Genomic DNA, 17,906 nt, shown 5'->3' with positions numbered 1-17,906 from the left:
TATTTTCTGAGGGAATAGCGCCACTTCTGAACGATAGGTCAAGGATGCTGCTACTAGTCGAAGTAACCCGTCTTGGTTCATTTATGATTTGGCTCAACCGAAAATTAAACATCAAAGCGAGAAGTGCATCAGCGCTGTTCATATCTGCGGGCCCACAATGAAGCGTTGCCCAAGATATGCCAGGCAAATTGAAGTCGCCAGTTAGGATAATCTTATCAGATGCCGGCACGTGGTGTTGCATATACTGCTCAAGCAGGTTCAGAGTATCTGCGCTTGCGTCGGGTGGACGGTATAAAGTGCCAACGAAGAATGCGGCTTGGTCCAGCGCTACTTTGCACCAAAGTGCCTCTATAACATCAACGGCAGGCAGAAGTGTACAAGATAGGTTTTCTTTTACTAAAATTGCAACACCTCCGCCACGTGTAGGCCTGTCTTTGCGTAGAACTATGCAGCCCGGGGGAAAGATATGATCGCCGGGAATGCATGAAGACAACCAGATTTCCGTGAGGGTAATCACTTCGGGTTCGTGTTCTAAAACGAAAGCCTCCAAATCAACTGCTTTTCTAATTTTACTGCGAGCATTTATATTTGCTATTGTTAGCTGTTTCATTGTCTCAAGTTGTACCGTTCTTGATTCTGCCTGACGAACTTTTTTGTTATGGCTACTTTGTCATTTTTACTATCATCCCAGACAAAAATTTCGCCATTCACCTTGATCTTGTCATACAGTAATGAAACTTTTTCTTTGTTATCTCGATTTGTCTTGCAGCTATCCCACAAATTTTTCCCTATGCTCCTCACCCTCAACAAGAAATCTTCACTGACCGATATCGAGGAATCTTTTAACTTCCGGCAGTTCGATAAGATCTTGGTTTTGTCTCTGTAGTCAAGCAGTTTGAATATTACAGGTCGAGTCTTGTCTTCTTTCTTTGCGCCTATGGGATGGATTCTTTCTACGCCTGAGATGGTCACCCCGAGTTTAGTATTTATTACATATTCTATCACTTGCTTTTCTAGGCTGTCTATTGATTCATCCTCGACCTGCTTTACGCCGTAAACAATTAGGCTCGATCGCCTACTTCTGTTTTCAAGGTCGTCGACCTGGCGTGCAAGGTCACACAATGCGCGCTCGATTAGTGATAGTTTTTCCTCGACATCGGACGTCCTTTTTTCAAGTTGTGGGAGAGTGTTCAGTTTCACTTGAATAGCAGCCAACGACTCATTGATTTCTTTGGTGTCATTTCTGATGGAATTAACATCTAGCGCCAGACTTCGTATTTCAGTTAACACTTCTTGTATGTTAGGGCCGGGATTGCTTTCCAGATCTCCGGCGAGCATCAATAGATGTTTTAAACACACGAGAAAGTCATTTAACATTGCACACATTTGACCTGGGCACGGCAGCACCATCAAAAACACGTAATCACAACGTTAACATTGACCGAAACGTTTGCTCACCTGTAGCAACAAACGAAAGGATTCGTGATCCACATGCCAGTAGCGGTGCCACCGTGCCCAATGGCTGGTTCGGGCGCGCTCCTCGCTTTAAAAGGGCTTGCTGTCGATGATGTTACGGATGCCGGAATATCACCAAGTGGGCCGAGAGTGATGCGATTTAGTTGAACGGGCGGTGGGTCAAGGCACTGATAATGCGTGCTGACAGCATTGCAGGGAGCACTCGACTCGTTCGGCAGAAACGGAGCGGTTTCGGCTGTGCAGTTGACGCTACATAGGTTGTTTCCAGGATTCAGCAGGCAGATAGGGGAGCCTGTAGCAAAAAAACGAAAGGATTCGTGATCCACATGCCAGTAGCGGTGCCACCGTGCCCAATGGCTGGTTCGGTAGCGCGCTCCTCGCTTTAAAAGGGCTTGCTGCCGATGATGTTACGGATGCCGGAGTATCACCAAGTGGGCCGAAAGTGATGCGATTCAATTGAACGGGCGGTGGGTAAAGGCACTGATAATGCGTGCTGACGGCATTTCAGTGAGCACTCAACTCGTTCGGCAGAGACTGTGCAGTTGACGGCGCTACATAGGTTGTTTCTAGGATTCAGCAGGCAGACAGGGGAGCCTCTAGTAAAAAAACGAAAGGATTCGTGATCCACATGCCAGTAGCGGTGCCACCGTGCCCAATGGCTGGTTCGGGCGCGCTCCTCGCTTTAAAAGGGCTTGCTGCCGATGATGTTACCGATGCCGGAGTATTACCAAGTGGGCCGAAAGTGATGCGATTCAATTGAACGGGCGGAGGGTAAAGGCACTGATAATGCGTGCTGACGGCATTTCAGGGAGCACTCGAGTCGTTCGGCAGAAACGGAGCGGTTTCGACTGTGCAGTTGACGCTACATAGGTTGTTTCCAGGATTCAGCAGGCAGACAGGGGAGCCTCTTGCAAAAAAAACGAAAGGATTCGTGATCCACATGCCAGTAGCGGTGCCACCGTGCCCAATGGCTGGTTCGGGCGCGCTCCTCGCTTTAAAAGGGCTTGCTGCCGATGATGTTACCGATGCCGGAGTATCACCAAGTGGGCCGAAAGTGATGCGATTCAATTGAACGGGCGGAGGGTAAAGGCACTGATAATGCGTGCTGAAGGCATTTCAGGGAGCACTCGACTCGTTCGGCAGAAACGGAGAGGTTTCGACTGTGCAGTTGACGCTACATAGGTTGTTTCCAGGATTCAGCAGGCAGACAGGGGAGCCTCTAGCAAAAAAAACGAAAGGACTCGTGATCCACATGCCAGTAGCGGTGCCACCGTTCCCAATGGCTGGTTCGGGCGCGCTCCTCGCTTTAAAAGGGCTTGCTGCCGATGATGTTACCGATGCCGGAGTATCACCAAGTGGGCCGAAAGTGATGCGATTCAATTGAACGGGCGGAGGGTAAAGGCACTGATAATGCGTGCTGACGGCATTTCAGGGAGCACTCGACTCGTTCGGCAGAAACGGAGAGGTTTCGACTGTGCAGTTGACGCTACATAGGTTGTTTCCAGGATTCAGCAGGCAGACAGGGGAGCCTCTAGCAAAAAAACGAAAGGATTCGTGGTCCACATGCCAGTAGCGGTGCCACCGTGCCCAATGGCTGGTTCGGGCGCGCTCCTCGCTTTAAAAGGGCTTGCTGCCGATGATGTTACGGATGCCGGAGTATCACCAAGTGGGCCGAAAGTGATGCGATTCAATTGAACGGGCGGTGGCTAAAGGCACTGATAATGCGTGCTGACGGCATTTCGGGGAGCACTCGACTCATTCGGCAGAAACGGAGCGGTTTCGGCTGTGCAGTTGACGCTACATAGGTTGTTTCCAGGATTCAGCAGACAGACAGGGAGAGTCTGTAGCAAAAGATCGAAAGGATTCGTGATCCACATGCCAGTAGCGGTGCCACCGTGCCCAATGGCTGGTTCGGTCGCGCTCCTCGCTTTAAAAGGGCTTGCTGCCGATGATGTTACCGATGCCGGAGTATCACCAAGTGGGCCGAAAGTGATGCGATTCAATTGAACGGGCGGAGGGTAAAGGCACTGATAATGCGTGCTGACGGCATTTCAGGGAGCACTCGACTCGTTCGGCAGAAACGGAGAGGTTTCGACTGTGCAGTTGACGCTACATAGGTTGTTTCCAGGATTCAGCAGGCAGACAGGGGAGCCTCTAGCAAAAAAAACGAAAGGACTCGTGATCCACATGCCAGTAGCGGTGCCACCGTGCCCAATGGCTGGTTCGGGCGCGCTCCTCGCTTTAAAAGGGCTTGCTGCCGATGATGTTACCGATGCCGGAGTATCACCAAGTGGGCCGAAAGTGATGCGATTCAATTGAACGGGCGGAGGGTAAAGGCACTGATAATGCGTGCTGACGGCATTTCAGGGAGCACTCGACTCGTTCGGCAGAAACGGAGAGGTTTCGACTGTGCAGTTGACGCTACATAGGTTGTTTCCAGGATTCAGCAGGCAGACAGGGGAGCCTCTAGCAAAAAAACGAAAGGATTCGTGGTCCACATGCCAGTAGCGGTGCCACCGTGCCCAATGGCTGGTTCGGGCGCGCTCCTCGCTTTAAAAGGGCTTGCTGCCGATGATGTTACGGATGCCGGAGTATCACCAAGTGGGCCGAAAGTGATGCGATTCAATTGAACGGGCGGTGGCTAAAGGCACTGATAATGCGTGCTGACGGCATTTCGGGGAGCACTCGACTCATTCGGCAGAAACGGAGCGGTTTCGGCTGTGCAGTTGACGCTACATAGGTTGTTTCCAGGATTCAGCAGACAGACAGGGAGAGTCTGTAGCAAAAGATCGAAAGGGTTCGTGGTCCACATGACAGTAGCGGTGCCACCGTGCCCAATACCAAATAGTATACCTGAAAGGAGTAGACAACCAGGCGTGCCGCTTGAATGCTGCACCTGACACACCTAGCGCGAAGAGGACGCTAACAGAGTGGAGGCACCTACATACCCGAGAGACATCGAAAAGAACCCGTTGTTGTATACTATACCTGAAAGAAGTAGGCAACCAGGCGTGCCGCTTGAATGCTGCACCTGACATACCTAGCGCGAAGAGGACGCTAACAGAGTGGAGGCACCTACATACCCAATAGACATCGAAATGAACCCGTTGTTGTATACTACACCTGAAAGAAGTAGACAACCAGGCGTGCCGCTTGTATGCTGCACCTGACATACCTAGCGCGAAGAGGACGCTAACAGAGTGGAGGCACCTACATACCCAATAGACATCGAAAAGAACCCGTTGTTGTCTACTATACCTGAAAGAAGTAGGCAACCAGGCGTGCCGCTTGAATGCTGCACCTGACATACCTAGCGCGAAGAGGACGCTAACAGAGTGGAGGCACCTACATACCCAATAGACATCGAAATGAACCCGTTGTTGTATACTATACCTGAAAGAAGTAGGCAACCAGGCGTGCCGCTTGAATGCTGCACCTGACATACCTAGCGCGAAGAGGACGCTAACAGAGTGGAGGCACCTACATACCCAATAGACATCGAAATGAACCCGTTGTTGTATACTATACCTGAAAGAAGTAGACAACCAGGCGTGCCGCTTGAATGCTGCACCTTACATACCTAGCGCAAAGAGGACGCGGACATAATACAAGCACGTACGTACCCTCAGCGACAGCGAAAAGATCCCGTAGTTATGTAGTATAATTGAAAGGAGTTGACAACCAGGCGTGCCGCTAAGTGCTCCACCTTACATACCTAGAGCGAAATGAACGTGCACAGAGTAGAGGCACGTATTACCCCCAGTGACATCGAAAAGGGCAAGCAGTTATATAATATAATTGAAATAATTAGACAACCAGACGTGCCGCTAAATGCTGCACGTTACTTACCCAGCGCGAAGAGGACGCGGACAGAATAGACGCTTGTACGTACCCCAGGGATACCTAAAAAACCCGTTATTATATAATATAGTTGGAAGAAGAAGACGACCAGGCGTGCCGCTAAATGCTGCACCTTACAAACCTAGCGCGAAGAGGACTTGAACATATTGGAGGCACGTACGTGCCCCAGCGACATTGAAAAGCGCCTATTGTTATATAATCTAATTGGGAGAAGTAGACTACCAGGTGGGCCAGTAAATCCTACACCTCACAAACCTAGCGCCAAGAGGACTCGAACAGAATGGAGGCAAGTACGTACCCTATGCGACATCGAAAAGAGCCGGTTCTTATATATTATGATTCAAAGAAGTAGACAACTAGACGTGCCGCTAAATGCTGCACTTTACAAACCTGGAGCGAAGAGCACGCGAGCAGAGTGGAGGCACGTACGTACCCAAGAGACATCGAAAAGGACCCGTTGTTGTATACTATACCTGAAAGAAGCAGACAACCAGGCGTGCCGCTTAAATGCTGCAGCTTACATACCTAGGTCGAAGAGGACAGAGTGGAGGTACGTACATACCCAAGAGTCATCGACAATAGCCCGTATTTATACAATATAATTGAAAGTAGTAGACGACCAGGCGTGCCGCTAAATGCTGCAGCTTACATCCCTGTTGCGAAAAGGACGTGGTCAGAATGGAGGCACGAACGTACCCCAGCGACATCGAAAAGAGCCCGTAGTTATATCAATCAATCAATCAATCAATCAATCAATCAATCAATCAATCAATCAATCAATCAATCAATCAATCAATCAATCAATCAATCAATTTTATTTCCTTAAAGACCCCTTTTCAGGGGCATTACATAAGGGGTGGGTACAACGTTTTGTGCGACAAAGTAATCATGTGTATGATGATGACAAAAAGGTGTTGGCTCTGCGTGCGAAGTTCGCGGGACAGGTTATTGTTGCAATGTCGGCGGGAAGGCCATTCCAGTACGCGGCGGTGCGTGAAAAAAATGAAGCTGCGAAGGTGACTGTGCGTGCACGTGGACGGCTGATCTGGAGTTGATGGAGAGTGCGGTGAGATATGCGTGCCGGAGGGACCATGTAGGGTGCAGTTCGTAGATGGCTGTAAAATAACTTGTGAAATAATAAAAGACTGGCTGTGCGGCGGCGCAGCTCGAGTGGCTGTATGCCTGAAAGCGATTTCAGATACGTAACACTCGTGCTGTAATGATATGAAGAATGAATAAATCTGACTGCGCGGTTTTGCAAAAGTTCTAATGCGTTGGTTAGATAAGTATGATATGGATGCCAAATGGGTGTTTCGTATTCTAATTTCGATTTCACAAGTGCTTCGTAAGCTAATAACCTAACATGCATGGGCGCATCGTGCAGATGACGTTTTAGAAAACCAAGGCATTTGTTAGCTGAAGAAATGATGTTAGTTATATGCGTTTTCCAGGAGAGGTCAGCGCACAAGGTTACGCCTAAATATTTGTATGATTCTCCTGGCAGCACGGGAACGGAGTCTATGTGATAGAAGGGCACGAGCGGGTTACGGCGGCGATGAAAAGAGAATACGTTGCAATTGTGAGGGTTAAGCTCCATTAGCCAAATTTTACACCAATCCCGAATCTTGTTAAGGTTGTTTTGGAGAGATAATTGATCAGAATTGTTATTAACTGCTTCATAAATAACACAATCGTCAGCAAACATGCGAATTTACAAGACACATGCGAGGGCAAATCATTTATGTATATTAAAAACAAAAGGGGACCTAGTACGGAACCTTGAGGGACGCCAGATGTTACAGGAAGGAAGCTGGAAGTGTGTTCATTTACAAAGACGGACTGAGTGCGGTTAGTTAGGAATTCTTTAATCCATGCAACAACATTAGGATCGATATTAAGGTTAGATAACTTTTACAACAGGCGTTTGTGGGGAACTTTATCGAAAGCTTTTTTAAAATCAAGAAATATAGCGTCAGTTTGCAGGTTAAGATCTAGGTTGGCATGCAAGTCATGAATAAAAAGGGCTAGTTGAGTGTCGCAAGAAAAGCCTTTCCGGAACCCGTGCTGAGCAGGATGAAAAAAATTGTTCGAATCCAAGAAGGCAATAACATGGGAAATATGACGTGTTCCATTAGCTTGCAAGGCACGCTTGTTAAAGAAATTGGGCGATAATTTAATGGGGAATTTGTGTTACCGGATTTGAAGACTGGAATGACCTTCCCATTTTTCCAGTCACGAGGAAGTTGGCCAGAAGAGAGTGACTGCTGGAATAGCAAACATAAGTAACTGGCACTGTGAGTTTCGTATTCTTAATAAATTTGGCGTTGACATTATCGAAACCGGCCGAAGATGAAAGTTTCATTTTATCGATTAGTGACAGAATATCCGATGCGTTAAATTCAACAGGTGACATAACATTATAAATAAAAGTGTTTGGCACAGAAAAGGGGGCATCGTATTCATTAGTGAACACTGATTGAAATGCAACATTGAACATGTGAGCACACTCTGCATGACTAAGCACGTCTCCTGCTTCATTTGTGACACTGATATCGCCTTTGTGTTTTGGGTTGATGGTGTCCCAGAATTTTCGAGGATTAGTGTGTAGTATTCTGGGCAAGTCTTTGTTAAAAAAGGAACGTTTGGCGTTCCGAGCAGATGAATTATATGCCTTTTCGGCTGCGTAATACTTGTCCCAGGCCGCCTGGTTAGTTTTTGCTTTGGCTGCGCGAAAAAGACGCTTCTTTCTATTCTCCAAACGTTTTAGCGTTTTAGTGAACCATGGTTTCTGTGAATTCTCTCGGAAGGTGAACTTAGAAATGAACTGATCAGTTAGTTCAGTAATTTTCTTTTTAAATATAGTCCAATCTTCTTCGATAGACCGAATACGAAAATTAGTTCGGAAAGATTGAAAGAAAGCGTCCAGTTCACAATTAATCTCTGCGTAGTCACCCTTATCGTACAAACGGATCGTCTTTTTAAAAGTTTGGTTCCGAAGCGGAGTTAAGGCTATATCGGTATGAATTACTTCGTGATCGCTTATTCCAGGAAGAATCGTGACTGACTTAACACTTTCGCGATGACTGACGAGTAGTAGGTCTAATATGTTAGCGCTCCTTTGTGTTATTCTTGTTGGTGCCGAGATAACTTGTGTAAGGCCAAAGTTAAGGCACACTTCTATGAAATTTTTGGCTTCCACCGTGCCTGATGCTGAAGCAGTGTTAGTACTCCAGTCAATATCCGGGAAATTAAAATCACCAAAGAGAAGTATATGCGACTTTTAATATTTAGCAGTAAGTTCACACAGCAAGTTATTAAGTTTCTCTGAAAAGTCCGGAGTACAATGCGGGGGCCTGTAACAAACACCGAGAAGAACCGACTGAGGAGGACAACGGCAGAAAAGCCACATTATTTCTAGATCAGACGAAATGGAAATGATTGAAAATGGTAAATCATTAGAAAAACCAATGAGCCCTCCTCCGCCACGAGACCCCTGACGGTCCTTACGAAAAAGCTTAAAGTTAGATAAGTCCGCCAGGACCTCATTGTCGTTAATTTCGCTAGTCAGCCACGTTTCAGTTAGTACGAAGATGTTGCTATTGGACGAACGAACAAGACTCGAGATTTCTTCCCGCTTAGAAATGAAACTGCGGACATTAGTGAAAAGTACGGAAAAAGAAAGAGTAGACTGAGGCGATTGCCGGGACGCGGGCGTGGGGTGAGGCTGTGGGGTACTTTTTCTAGATAGCTGCTATGATATTTCCTTAACAGTTTCCGAGCATTCGTCATAAACGTACCGTGCACGACCGTTAAACAAGGTTTTGTAGCTCAGTTTATAAGCTGTAGATTTGGTTTTTGCAAAGGTGATAAGCTGTTTTCGGGCCTTCCTAACGGCAGGCGAGAAGTGTTCACCGGCGCTATATACAGTATATTTGAATTTTTTTCCATTGGACAGAATTTCCAGCTTAGTTTTGTGGGAGTGAAATTTTACGATTATTGGTCTGGTTTTTCCAGCTGTGTGACGGCCGAGGCGATCGGCGCGCTCAATATCGTTTGAAGCAACTGTTATATCTAAGGTAGTGGAACAAAGATGGATTACAGCTTCCTCAGATTGTGTGTAAGTTTCTGCGGGGTCATTATCAGGGATACCACAAAATATTACATTGTTTCGACGTGACCGGTTCTCAGCGTCGTCAACACGAGCCTCAAGGTTTTTTATATGAGCACACATTTCTGTTGTCGCTGTCTCCATCGAGTCTAGTCGCGACTGCAGCTCAGTAATAAGTTGGTTTTGTGCCTCAAGGATACACATGCATGCTGTTAAGTCTGCGATTGCCGTGTCAGTAGCCGTAAGTTGTTTTTTCATGTCTTGTATCTCTGAGAGAAGTGTAGATTGCCCGGAAGACAGTTTCTTTAGCTCAGCAAGCACGGTTTCAAAATCAGGTCCCGGGTTTGTTTCAATATCCCCAGCCAAAAGTAACAAGGATCGAACAACCTGAACGCATTCAACACCAATACAGACACAGCTCTGTGGGCTCGGTAGCTGTAGTAAGAGATAATTGCTAGTGTTCTTAGCAAATAGACTGTAGAAATTACCAACCTGCATGATGAAGGCGAAAGGGTTAGACTGTGCGATTGCACAGCCACCGAGCCCACAGAGTGGCGCGGACGGGCGTTGCTCCTTTATAGCTTCCGCTGCTGATGTCGCTCGCAGTTCCGCTTGCCAGGGGTAAGGTAGTGTCCATTGCTGCCCGAGGGGCGGTCCGGGAAATGGAGAGATGATGGCTGCGGTGTTGCAGCAGGGGCTGTTGTTGTTTCTGGCATCGGCATGCGTGGAAAGCACTGCGGTTCCAGGGCGCGCAGACAGCAGGGCGGGGATAGCCACGCGACACGATGAACAGAAAAATCTGCATGATGAAGGCGAAAGGGTTAGACTGTGCGGTTGCACAGCCACCGAGACCTCACAGTGGCGCGGACGGGCGTTGCTCCTTTATAGCTTCCGCTGTTGATGTCGCTCGCAGTTCCGCTTGCCAGGGGTAAGGTAGTGTCCAGTGCTGCCCGAGGGGCGGTCCGGGAAATGGAGAGATGATGAATATAATTGAAAACCGTTGATAACCACAGGTCCCGCTAAAGTCTGCATCTTACATACCTAGCCTAAAGAGGACGCGGACAGAATACAGGCACGTACGTACCCTCAGCGATATCGAAAAGATCCCGTCGTTAGGTAGTATAATTGAAAGGAGTTGACAACCAGGCGTGCCGCTAAATGCTCCACCTTACATACCTAGTGTTAAGAGGACGTGCACTGAGTGGAGGCACGTACGTACCCCCAGTGACATCGAAAAGGGCAAGCAGTTACGTAATATAATTGTAAGAATTAGACAACCAGACGTGCCGCTAAATGCTCCACCTTACATACCTAGTGTTAAGAGGACGTGCACTGAGTGGAGGCACGTACGTACCCCCAGTGACATCGAAAAGGGCAAGCAGTTACGTAATATAATTGTAAGAATTAGACAACCAGACGTGCCGCTAAATGCTCCACCTTACATACCTAGTGTTAAGAGGACGTGCACTGAGTGGAGGCACGTACGTACCCCCAGTGACATCGAAAAGGGCAAGCAGTTACGTAATATAATTGTAAGAATTAGACAACCAGACGTGCCGCTAAATGCTCCACCTTACATACCTAGTGTTAAGAGGACGTGCACTGAGTGGAGGCACGTACGTACCCCCAGTGACATCGAAAAGGGCAAGCAGTTACGTAATATAATTGTAAGAATTAGACAACCAGACGTGCCGCTAAATGCTGCACGTTACTTACCCAGCGCGAAGAGGACGCGGACAGAATAGAGGCACGTACGTACCCCAGCGATGCCGAAAAGAACCTGTTATTATATAACATAGTTGGAAGAAGCAGACAACTAGGCGTGCCGCTAAATGCGGCACCTTACAAACCTAGCGCGAAGAGGACTCAAACATATTGGAGGCACATACGTGCCCCAGCGACATTGAAAAGAGCCCGTTGTTATATAATATAATTGGAAGAAAAGACAACCAGGCGTGCCGCTAAATGCTGTACCATACATACCTATCGCGAAGAGGACGCGGACAGAATGGAGGCACGTGTGTACCCCAGGAAGAAGTAAACTACCAGGCGGGCCGGTAAATCCTGCACCTTACAAACCTAGCGCCAAAAGGACTCGAACAGAATGGAGGCAAGCACGTACCCTATGCGACATCGAAAACAGCCGGTTCTTATATATTATAATTGAAAGAAGTAGACAACTAGGCGTGCCGCTAAATGGTGCACCTTACATACCTAGCGCGAAGAGGACGTGGCCAGTGGAGGCACGCACGTACCCCAGCGACATCGAAGAGAGCCCGTTATATAATATGATTAACAGGAGTAGACAACCAGGTGTGGCACTAAATGCTGTACCTTAGATATCTAGCGTGAAGAGGAGGCGGTCAGAATGGTGGCAGGCACGTATCGCAGCAACATTGAAAAGAGCCATGCATGCAACCGTGGATAAGGAGTGCCTATATGATTGAGGGAGTTTGGAGTGGGCCTGCGAAATACGTAACCGGAGCTCAAAGCGAAAAATGTGGATTGCACTTAATTGAGAACGTAAGTTCAGCTATCCCAGGGGCAGCATACTTTGCTGCGCAGGTTATGCCGCCGATGTCCCATTTTATATCATTCGACGGCAATATTTTAGCTGGGCCAAACAGTGCTGCTAGCATCGCGCTGTCGCGTACCACTGAGAAATTGTCTCTGGTGTGTCTGTCGCTGGCGTTACGCAACAGAGTATACAGCTCGTTCGGTTGAAAAGCCGTCGTCGTTGTAGTAGTCGGCCGCGCGTGTCGGAAACAATTGAGAGCTGCGTAAAAAATTCTTATCATGGTAATTTTTGGTTCTAGTGATTGATGATGGATTGGTGCATTATTGGCTATGACCAGTTTATGAAATCTTTGCAATAAATCTTCAATAAAAACAAAAAAAATGAAGAAATTCTTAAAAGGAGGTTCAGAAGTGTCGAAATGCTCAATATGAAAAGCCAATGCTTGATAATGCTAATTAAGAAAGTTTAGAGTGTGTAACTGATCAATTATTTTGAACAGTTCAAATAATGAAAGATGCTGTCAAAAGTTTCAGACCGCTCAGATCGTAAAGCCATTGTCTGCTGATGCTAAGTATCGGTGTATATTGTCGCCCTAGCAAAAGAATTTTGCACAAAACACTCTAAAGAGTTTTATCAGCATCAGATGACGTACCAAACGGCGTACACTATCGAGTCATCTCATAAGGACAGTATATAACTTCTCTTCGGTCTTTTAGATGCACGGCTCTCCCACTTTCCCGGGGTGTTCCCGCTCCGACGGCTCCGAAGAAAATGCAGCCGGGTTTTTTCGGACTCCATTTCGGTGTACGCTGGGGGACAACGGAGGCGAGACGCTGCTATGTTGGCCATGTTCGCAGCAGAGGAGCCCGCGGCAGCAGGATAGGAGCTCTGCATTTTGTTTTGTACGCTGTCATGGGCCTTTGCGAACATGCAGCCGCTGTGGGAGAATGCAACTGTGCGAATGCGTGAGACGAAGCCAGGGTGTCCTCCACACTCGACGTAGCAACTAACTTCACCGCCTGATTATCGCGCTAAGGATGGCGCACTGCCTGGAGCGATCTTCGCCTTTAGCAGATGGCGGCCTTTTCGCTAAGCCTTTCAGTTACCATTTCATATCTCACCATAAGAGATCCGCAGATGCGTCCAGCGTTAGAGCAAGTCAGCCAGCAGCAGATTAAAATGCTTTATATTTTTTGCTGCCAAGGGAAAAGAATAGAGCTCAGCTCTTGCGGGCTTTCAGTGTAATTCTGTTTCCACAAGATTAGGACATACGTTAGGCCCCAAAGCATGCCGCAGGAGAATGGTGCACGTCTGCAGAGGCCCATGGCCAACGCTTGTGCAGTGTCTACATTCCTTTCTCTCTCTCTCTCCCTTTCCAGGTGGGCTTGTACTCCTAGTAATGTCAGAGTCAGTCGCTTCCATGCCCGCGGCGGAGTGGAGGAGGATATCAGACGAAGCTTACTTCTCTGATCTTCTCTATCCTTGCAGTGATGACCTGCCTCAGGTGCAACCCGCAGGTCCACCCACCGATACGTTTGCCATTGAATACGTGAAAATACTTGGCGAGAGAACAACGGCGTGCCTAGGGCACGCCACCAAGCTACTAGCTGTGGTAAGTTGGCCAACTTTCGTGGCGCTCTCGCCGCTACCCTGCCCGGTTGGGTGGAAACACGCGCTTGACGCATGTGACAGGGCCAGACAGAAATAGACCCGCGAGTCCATGCTCTTTCTTCTCCTTTTTTTCCAATCAGCTGGCAAAAAGGGCGCAAATCATCTGTCCAGGAGCTGCGTCGGGACAGGCCGTTTTATAAAGAGGTTACCTGTGCGTGGATGGCCAGCAACATCTTTGCGGTACAAGCATTCATAATAGCCGCCATATCTAGAAAGCAGGCATTGGCTTGGCAGGTAACTTAGCAGGGCACCCAAAAGATCACAATACTAAGGGTAATTTAAGCCTATGGGGCCCACTTCGAAATTGCTTTGGTGCTGAACTAGCGCATGTTGAGCAGCACCGGCCTGTAGCTGAGCAGAGCCGCGTCGCGACAATTCCTGACTTTCTAGGCACGAAAAGAGCAAGTTGCCATTACCTCAATTTATTATGATTCATATTTCATTCAGGACCACGTGACTCCGGTACTACATTATATCCGCCGCAGGCGGGGGAAATGTATAAATCTATGCGCAATAAAAAAATAAGCAGGAGACGGGAACGCATTATCAGCACAACAGCTGGGTCATTTTCCTTCTACACATCCAAGCTTATTTTGGAGCTCTTTTTAGCCAGGCGTGTTTGTGCGAAATGTTGGCACATACACAACGCTTTATAACGACGCTGGAAAGAAACAACGTTTACTACTTGTGCCATTGTGCATAGTTCAGGGCACAGGTGCGGTAGAGTGCATGCAGCTCCACATATTCTTGCTTATACAAAGGCAGGGCAACATAACGATAATTGGCGCGATAATTGGCAATGGTATCAAGAGTCAGCCCTGACGCCCGGGGCCGTCACAACGCAAAGCAACCAGCGTCTCTGGCTGAGCGTTTTTCAGCGCGCACCGAGCAGGGGACTAACTGTAGCCTGCACGGCGGTCGCTTTGTAGCAACGCTGCTTGTTGTGAGTCCTGTCTCGGCAGCGGAATGCATGGCTTATGGATCCTGCAAGGTCTTTCCTGTTGTGCTCTTCCTTCCTAACGCCGCTTCTACTAGCATTCGCTTTCTTTCAGAGCGTAACTCCAGAAGGATCCAGGCCTCGCATGCTAGAGGTTCTGTCGCTCGATACGTTTCCGCTCTCTGCGTTCTAGTTGTGTGATTGGGCCTCCTCTCTCCCAGAACCTGCCAGAAAGCTGCTCCTCGCTGCAAGATGTGATGGAAGCTCCGGACCAGGATACCCTTCAGGTGAGAGCAGAGTCTTCGCAGCCAACAACAGGCTCTGACTGCGCGGCCTGCTGCAGGGCCTGAGCCAGGCGCAGGCGTTGACCAACCTCTACGGGTTCCTGGTGAGCCACGCGGCGTACGCCTTCTTCGTAAGTGAGCAGGCCGAGAAGTACGCCAACAGCTCGTGCGCCATCCCCAACAAGCACTCGCTGGCCGAGAACAGCCGCACGCTGGCGGCCCAGCTGCGTGACCTGTTGTGCACCATCAAGCTTACGGCCAGCGTGCATGGCGGAAATGTCGAGTTCAGCGCCTCCGAGGAGCGCGTCGCTGCGCTGCGCGTCTGCGACGAGAGCACCTGCAGCCGGAGGCTGCTCAGGGACTGCCAGGTACGCTCGCGGGGACGGCCATCGGCAGAGCTCTTATGTTGCGCCCGTCTGCAGGTTGTGGCCAGCGTGACGAACGTGCTGCGCACGTTGCAGCGCTACCTGATGGGCCTCCAGCCGGACGAGGCGAGCTGATGGCGCCGCTAATCTAGTTCCTCCATCTAAAGTTCCTCGCCACGCCAAAGAAGCACCCAAGGGTGCGCCCATCGGACGCTCCTTTCGGCTGTTGTGCTCACACCTCACTATTTATTTCCACAGTGCTCATGAGACACCATCACTCCTCCTCTATGCTCGTCGCCATTCCTCTATTTATTTATTTAAGCTATTTATTGCGCCTCAAGGAGATGTTTGGAAAGAAATATCGCCAGAGCAAGCGGGGCACTCGGAGTGTTTTCTGTTGGACATCCTAGCATATAGAGGGCACAATTTGAGGGAAACGTCGATTTTTTTATCTGCAAAGTTGACTCGTTAGTATTTTTGTCTTTTTCGAGGGGCGAAAGCAGCATGACAGAGTGGGGTGCGTGACAATCAGCGCTCGTGTCTTGAAAGAAGTGCTGAACCAGGGCTTGAATATTCCTAGTCCTGTTGTTTTGTTATTATCAGGTGGCTTATTTGCTGAGGCACACCACTGTTTGCTTATTTATAATAAGATTAGCTGATTCACTGGCAGTCATATATTGTGGAAGCTTTGAAAGCTTGCATCCTTAGGATGTGAAGAAAAGTCAAAACTGGTATAGCTGCCGTACCGCGGTTCCAACGTCAATTCCGGTGATACACTTCTGTGCGCGTCTCTGCCAAGGCCTTGACCACAATTGTGAGCACAGCGGTTGCTGCTGCTACGAAGCAGCCAAGCCAAGCTACTGAAAGTTTGGCTACTTTATCTTGCAATGAGGGCTCTTTTTGGTGTATTGCAGTGGTAGAGCAGAACGTTCGGCCAGTTGGTGTAGCCACATATTCATATTCAATATTGCACTTGTGTGTGTGTCCGTGTTTCTCCCTCCGTCTTGTGTTAATCTGCGCAAAGTTTTCTTGAGTTGCAGTGGTACGCGGCCAAGAATCAGTGTGCAGGCAGACAGCTCCGCAGCGTGGCGCAGAACGCAAAAAGGGGGGCAGAAGCCTTCGGTTAACGCGCCATAGCTGCGAAACTATGAAGGTGGATGGGGCTCGTGAGAGTTGCAGTAAGTCATTTCCGAGAGAAAACGATAAGATCTGTGTGAGTGCTACATGACGCCACTGTGGCGAGTGATATCGACTTCGTATCGAAATTAGCCACCACGAATCGAGGTGTGATCCCCCATAAATGTGGCCATACTCCTCGAATGGTTGCCAGTATAACCCGTAGTAAATAAATTTTTTTTACAACATACTCTTTGGTTATGGCTCTCTCTGAAATGAACCCATTTTAAATTGGCGGAAAAGTTTATTCTGCCAGCTACAAGTGTGCATGGAAGTCACGAGGCCATTGCTTTCGGAGGTAAGAACATGCCTGACAGCGAACTGCCAATAAAATGCAATTTATTCACTCTCTCTTGTGGGTAATATTTAGAGGTTACTTTAAGGACAGCTGCCCAATATGCTGTTACCCGAGTTCTGAGCACACTTTGAAGAGTGGACTCACAGCGCTATGTAATAATAGTGAGGGAAACTTTTTCATTGCGTCGGAAAGACGCTGCTGTAGGAGCTCAAGCCTGTATTATAGTTGGGGTTGGTGGGCAGCTTCGAAGCATAGGCTCGGCGCTGGCAGCAACGGCCTGGAGACCCCCCTCCTCTCTCAATAACGTGTCTGTCTGTGCCGTTCTGGCCTGGTTGACAGAGGTAGAAAATCTGGTGAGCATTTTTTTTCCATTTCAGAAAACGCACATTCCGCATTCATTTGTATAGGATCTGTGGACTATACAGTACTTTTCTTTTGGAAATTAGCGATCATAACATATCCCGTCAAAGATAAATCCAACCTTCACGTTTTTTTTTGAAGGCCGACGTTTTACGATGCCTCCATCGCCATCACGGATATAACTGCTTTTACGCCTGTTTACTGACATACTGATTTCAAAATTAATCCTCATCAAATGAAAATAATTTACCTGCCTCATGATTAGCGTGCGTAATCTCCATAATGAAGGTAGCTATCGACGGTCTAGCCCCGTCATCCACTGATATCGCAAAGCACGCGGATGTCTTGTGCCTGTCTCAAACGGGCACTTTGAAAGGCTGTCGAGTCAAGGACCTTGGAGATTCTCAATCACTTTCGAAACTCGATGGAGTTGCAGCGCAACTACACGGCACACTCGAACGCCGCCGAGAGTTTTATTCACCTCACGCGAAGGTACTTGGGGCTGCCGTCACCGCCAGTAATTTTGCGGGCATGCTCGTAAGGGCAAGCAATCACCATACAAGTTTAGCCTGCAAAGAATGAAAACGAAATGTTCATTCGTTGCATCAATATTATTCACTGTTGAAATGAACTTGGTTGTCTTGGACAAGCTATAGTAGCATTCATGCACTTTCGAAGATGCTGGTATTGGTTGTTTATCGCTGAGAACAATGGTAGTATGCTTGCTGCAGTGTCTTGTAGCCTGGCCTCTGTTTTTTATGCTAAATAAGTTGCATGTTTAATGGGGGGTTACTCCTCTAATGACTCTAAAAGGGCTAGAAGCGTTAGCCGCTGTCGAGCACAAGCGTAACA

At 48.2% G+C, this 17,906-nt stretch overlaps 1 protein-coding gene across 2 annotated transcripts in view; it reads left to right on the top strand.

Annotated features, from left to right (window-relative positions):
- The window catches only part of LOC149349158 (uncharacterized), a 173,786-nt gene extending 157,388 nt beyond the window's left edge, over positions 1-16,398 (top strand). The window contains exons 2-5 of one of the 2 annotated variants that reach the window (XM_089576748.1): positions 13,343-13,575; positions 14,793-14,858; positions 14,915-15,223; positions 15,278-16,398. In XM_089576748.1, the coding sequence (XP_089432874.1) occupies positions 13,343-13,575; positions 14,793-14,858; positions 14,915-15,223; positions 15,278-15,355 (686 nt within the window). In that variant the 3' untranslated portion in view covers positions 15,356-16,398. Of the gene's footprint in view, positions 1-13,342; positions 13,576-14,792; positions 14,859-14,914 lie in introns of both variants that reach the window. The other variant, XM_089576747.1, reaches the window with a different exon arrangement.
- Positions 16,399-17,906: the final 1,508 nt, after the last annotated feature.

Source organism: Amblyomma mixtum, chromosome 3 (assembly GCF_055824585.1).
Source record: "Amblyomma mixtum isolate Tamu chromosome 3, ASM5582458v1, whole genome shotgun sequence".
Classification (NCBI taxonomy): domain Eukaryota; kingdom Metazoa; phylum Arthropoda; class Arachnida; order Ixodida; family Ixodidae; genus Amblyomma; species Amblyomma mixtum.
The sequence above is the reverse complement of the archived record's forward strand: the minus strand, read 5'-3'. Positions and strand labels throughout refer to the sequence as shown.